Raw genomic sequence first — 3,788 nt, 5'->3', positions numbered from 1 at the left:
TATAAAATCCAATGGTGTGCGCGCGTTAAAAAACCAACTTATAACATAAGTAATTCATAATAACCATACGGATTTTTGTTTATAGTAACCATATGGAGTCCTAAGGTCCAATACCAAATAGAAATGAAATGCAACAACATTTGCGGACCAACGCACAAATCAAGAAAGAGTTTTCACAGCAAACAGACATATAATACGACTTCACATAAAACGCAAGGGTAGTACTAGAGTAATGCACGACGTTTGATGATATCCAACTCCTTAGCTTCCCCTCATCTTAGTCGCTTCTGAGCCTTGGTAGGTGTTGTGTTGTGAACATCAGTCGATGCCTTTTGCTTGTTCTGTAAACATGAAGACAAAGACATTACCACTACATTATTAAAGGATAATCAATGACATTAACACCAGTGTACCGTCATATAACCATACCTTGTATTTGCCGCCATCCGGAACCAAAGGCACCAAATCATTCAGCAATTTCAACTTAGGGACCTGCGAATAGAAACATTATTACAATTATGATCAATCAATTCCACAATTAATGGAACAAAACCACTTGGTTTTACCTTTTCCCTTGTTCCCATCATTGTCTTTCCTTGGTTGAATGTAGTGTCTTTTTTGTTGGTTTTACTGTCTGGTTTCTTAGGCAACTTCTTCTTGTTTCTCCTCCCTTGGTCATCGTTGGTTACTTTATTTTTCTCCTTACATGTACTCTTCCCACGGCCGTTCTTGGTGTCCTTCAATGTGGTAGACATTTGTGCACCTGCTCTCTTCCCTTTTGTGCCAGCGTTGGTCACTCCCTTATCTTGTTGATTTTTTTTGTTTACTGGTTTCTTGAACCCCATCTCAGCTAGCGTTTTATTCCTAGAACCCTTAGGCCTTCCCCGTCGTTTTTTATTCACCTTAGGATCTTTTATGGATAAATCGCAGCTAGGAGGACATAATTCTGAACCTTGTCTATGTATATCATCCTGTTGTGAGTTCTCGAAACAAACCTCAACTGATGTCCTGTTTCCATTTTCGAAAATAAGCAATCCAGAATCATGTGGCTCATTCGGATATGACATGTCCACACTCTCCTCTAGCTGTTTACGCCTGCATTGCTCAACTTCTACCCTTAGCTTAGATAATGTTGTGGACACCAAGTGCACAGCCTCATCATTCACCGTTGTAGCTTCATCGCACAACGCCTCGAAGTCAACAATGAGCTGATTATACCGAGTTAGCTCAGCAGTGGCACTTGCATCGTCGTGAGACACACGCACTAGTGTGTGCTTTCTTATGATGTCCTTTCGCCAGCGGTTAACAATGTAATATTTTGGTATGTGAACCACCATATTCTGATCAAGTATCCTCATAATATGCTTGCACAGTATGCCATCGGTTACAAATTTCCGACATTCACACAAAACCTCCTTTGTGACCTTGTTAAACGTTGCTGAATATTACCTTCTTTGATCCGTAATTACTTCCTCACTCTTTCCTTCAGGAACAATCCACACTCGGTCTTCAACCACATACTCAATTGTGTTTTCATTCAACATCTTTTCCTCCTTACAGTAGTAATACATCATTATTCTAGAGCATTCATATTGTATCTCCTGAAACTTGGTGTCAGTATACAGCCGTTGGAAAACCATTTTGGCTTTGAACCCAGTGACTAAGCGCCTAACATATTTGGCGCAATTCGTGTCCGCATCTGTCTCGTCGCGCAACCGTTTCTCCAGAGCCTTAGCAAACTTTTGGGGAAACTCATAAAGCTTAGTGTTTCCATTAACAAAACCGTCAAAGAAACTATTAATGCTCTCCACACGCTGCGTCGTCTTCATCCTTGCCCAGAAATAATCTTTCATGTAAGCCGGAATCCACATATGTCGCTCGTTATAGAGGCTACTCAACTAATCATTACAATCCAGCTTATATTCAGCAATAAAAGCATTCCATCGACTCTCAAACTCTGCCACTGTCAGACTCTCATACACTACTGCCTTCAAAACGCCCTTGAAGTCTTGGTACCTACAACATCAAGAATTACATATTAAATGATTTTCGATTACAACGCATAAAAATAAATATTAAAATGGGCGGTCTTCATGTTACCTTTGACATTTTCCTAATTTTTCTGGAATTTTCCTCATTATGTGCCAAATGCACCACCGATGTCGCGTATGTGGCATGACCTCCTCTATGGGCTTACGCATTGCTGCGGCTTGGTCGGTTAGAATGGCGTTAGGAGCCCGATTATTCATACAGTACAACCATTCTTGGAAAATCCATTTGAAGGTGTCATAGTCTTCATGGGAAACTAATGCACAACCCAACAAAATAGATTGTCCGTGATGATTTACTCCCACAAAATTCACAAAAGGGAGTTCATACTCATTTGTGAGATAAGTGGCATCAAAACATACGACGTCGCCAAATTCTTCATAGGCAACACGACTACAAGCATCAACCCAAATTACATCTTTCAGCCTTCCTTTTGCGTCCAAGCGTTTTGCATGATAAAAGTTTGGGTTTGATGCTTGCATTTTTTGAAAATAGGACATCATTGCGGCTGAATCACCACCTACCATTCTCATCCTCCGTGCCTTATACACCTCATGCGACAAATCTTTAACAGATAGTTGAGCTTTTTCCTTGCCTCTAATTTCTATAGCCAAACAACCATGAATTTGCGACACAGGAACACCTTCATCAAAGAAGTGAAGCAATTTCCTCCAAACTCTTTTAGTTAGCCCCCCCTTCATATGATATTCCTTGACCAAATTGGCCTTGCGTGGTGTTGGTGTATGATTAGAGTGCTCTAATTCCACTCCCCGCACCACCCATTCGCCCTGTCGATTAACACTCGCATACACCTTTGCCATACACTCGCATTTTTTAGACTTTCGCTTACACTGACTCAGTTCATCAGCACAAACAACACCATTGACTGCTCCCCCTGAACCAGACACATCCATAGCCCTAGCCCTCCTTCGTGCTTCCCGCACCGCCCTCATGTCTGGTCTGCCCCAACAATCACACCTCCAAGTAGTCGATATACGATCTCTTCCCTCACCTTTAGAGTAAACTCCTTGTGCCCTTGTGACTCCAAAACCCTATTGCTGGGCATATACTTTGTAGCAAGCCTCTACATCTTGCCACGTCTTAAAAACCATTCCTACCTTTGGGGGCTCAATAGAGGATGCGACACTCAGCTGATTACTAGCAACGACTGTACCTACTGTATCCATTGTGTTAATTGGGGATTGGAATTGTAGGCCATTCGGATCATCACCCACCTGGGTCGTCGGTGATTTTTCACCCTCCCCAGGACCAGAATTTTCTGTGATCGGACCATCAACACCGTCGCTCAATATGTCTTGCACATCCATATTCAACAATCTTCACAAACACTTCTCAACACTTTTGTGGTAGAATGTAAAACCTGATATACATAATAACATGTCATAATATTGTATTGCTCAGTGGTTTGACCAAAATTTGAATACTATAATAGAATCGGACCCATGTCAAACAACTACAACAAACATCACTGCACATTGATAAGTCTACTGCAAAATTTTTGGATTGTTAAGCTCAGTCACAAAACTCACAATGTATTATGTAATTTATATTTAATATTAGCACTTAGTACTCATGTTCTCATTTTTTTAAGCACGAATTTACAAAAACAGCAACATATTTAATAATTTAGAAGTGTTATTGACACAAAATAATGGAATACAAATTCGTATTTACGATAGATCGGACAATTTCAAATGACTAAACACAGTCTTAGGCTA

At 40.6% G+C, this 3,788-nt stretch overlaps 1 protein-coding gene across 1 annotated transcript; it reads right to left on the bottom strand.

Moving 5' to 3' along the window:
* Positions 1–1,898: 1,898 nt before the first annotated feature.
* On the bottom strand, positions 1,899–3,002 carry LOC145610673 (protein FAR1-RELATED SEQUENCE 8-like). Its single transcript, XM_081665974.1, has 2 exons — positions 2,101–3,002; positions 1,899–2,016 (listed from the first exon to the last, which is right to left on the bottom strand). Exons 1-2 carry the CDS (start codon positions 3,000–3,002, stop codon positions 1,899–1,901), a joined length of 1,020 nt encoding a protein of 339 aa, XP_081522100.1.
* Between the last annotated feature and the right edge of the window lie 786 nt (positions 3,003–3,788).

This window comes from Chenopodium album, chromosome 24, assembly GCF_948465745.1.
Source record: "Chenopodium album chromosome 24, dcCheAlbu1.1, whole genome shotgun sequence".
NCBI lineage: Eukaryota > Viridiplantae > Streptophyta > Magnoliopsida > Caryophyllales > Amaranthaceae > Chenopodium > Chenopodium album.
This window is presented reverse-complemented; position numbering and strand designations above follow the sequence as displayed.

What these genes read in the sequence shown, in the direction of transcription:
- LOC145610673 (XM_081665974.1), bottom strand. Translation starts at nt 3,002, where the DNA reads ATGAGGGCGGTGCGGGAAGCACGAAGGAGGGCTAGGGCTATGGATGTG. An exon ending in AAATTAGGAAAATGTCAAAG is followed by an intron (nt 2,017 to 2,100) that starts GTAACATGAAGA and finishes TTGATGTTGTAG; the next exon opens with GTACCAAGACTTCAAGGGCG.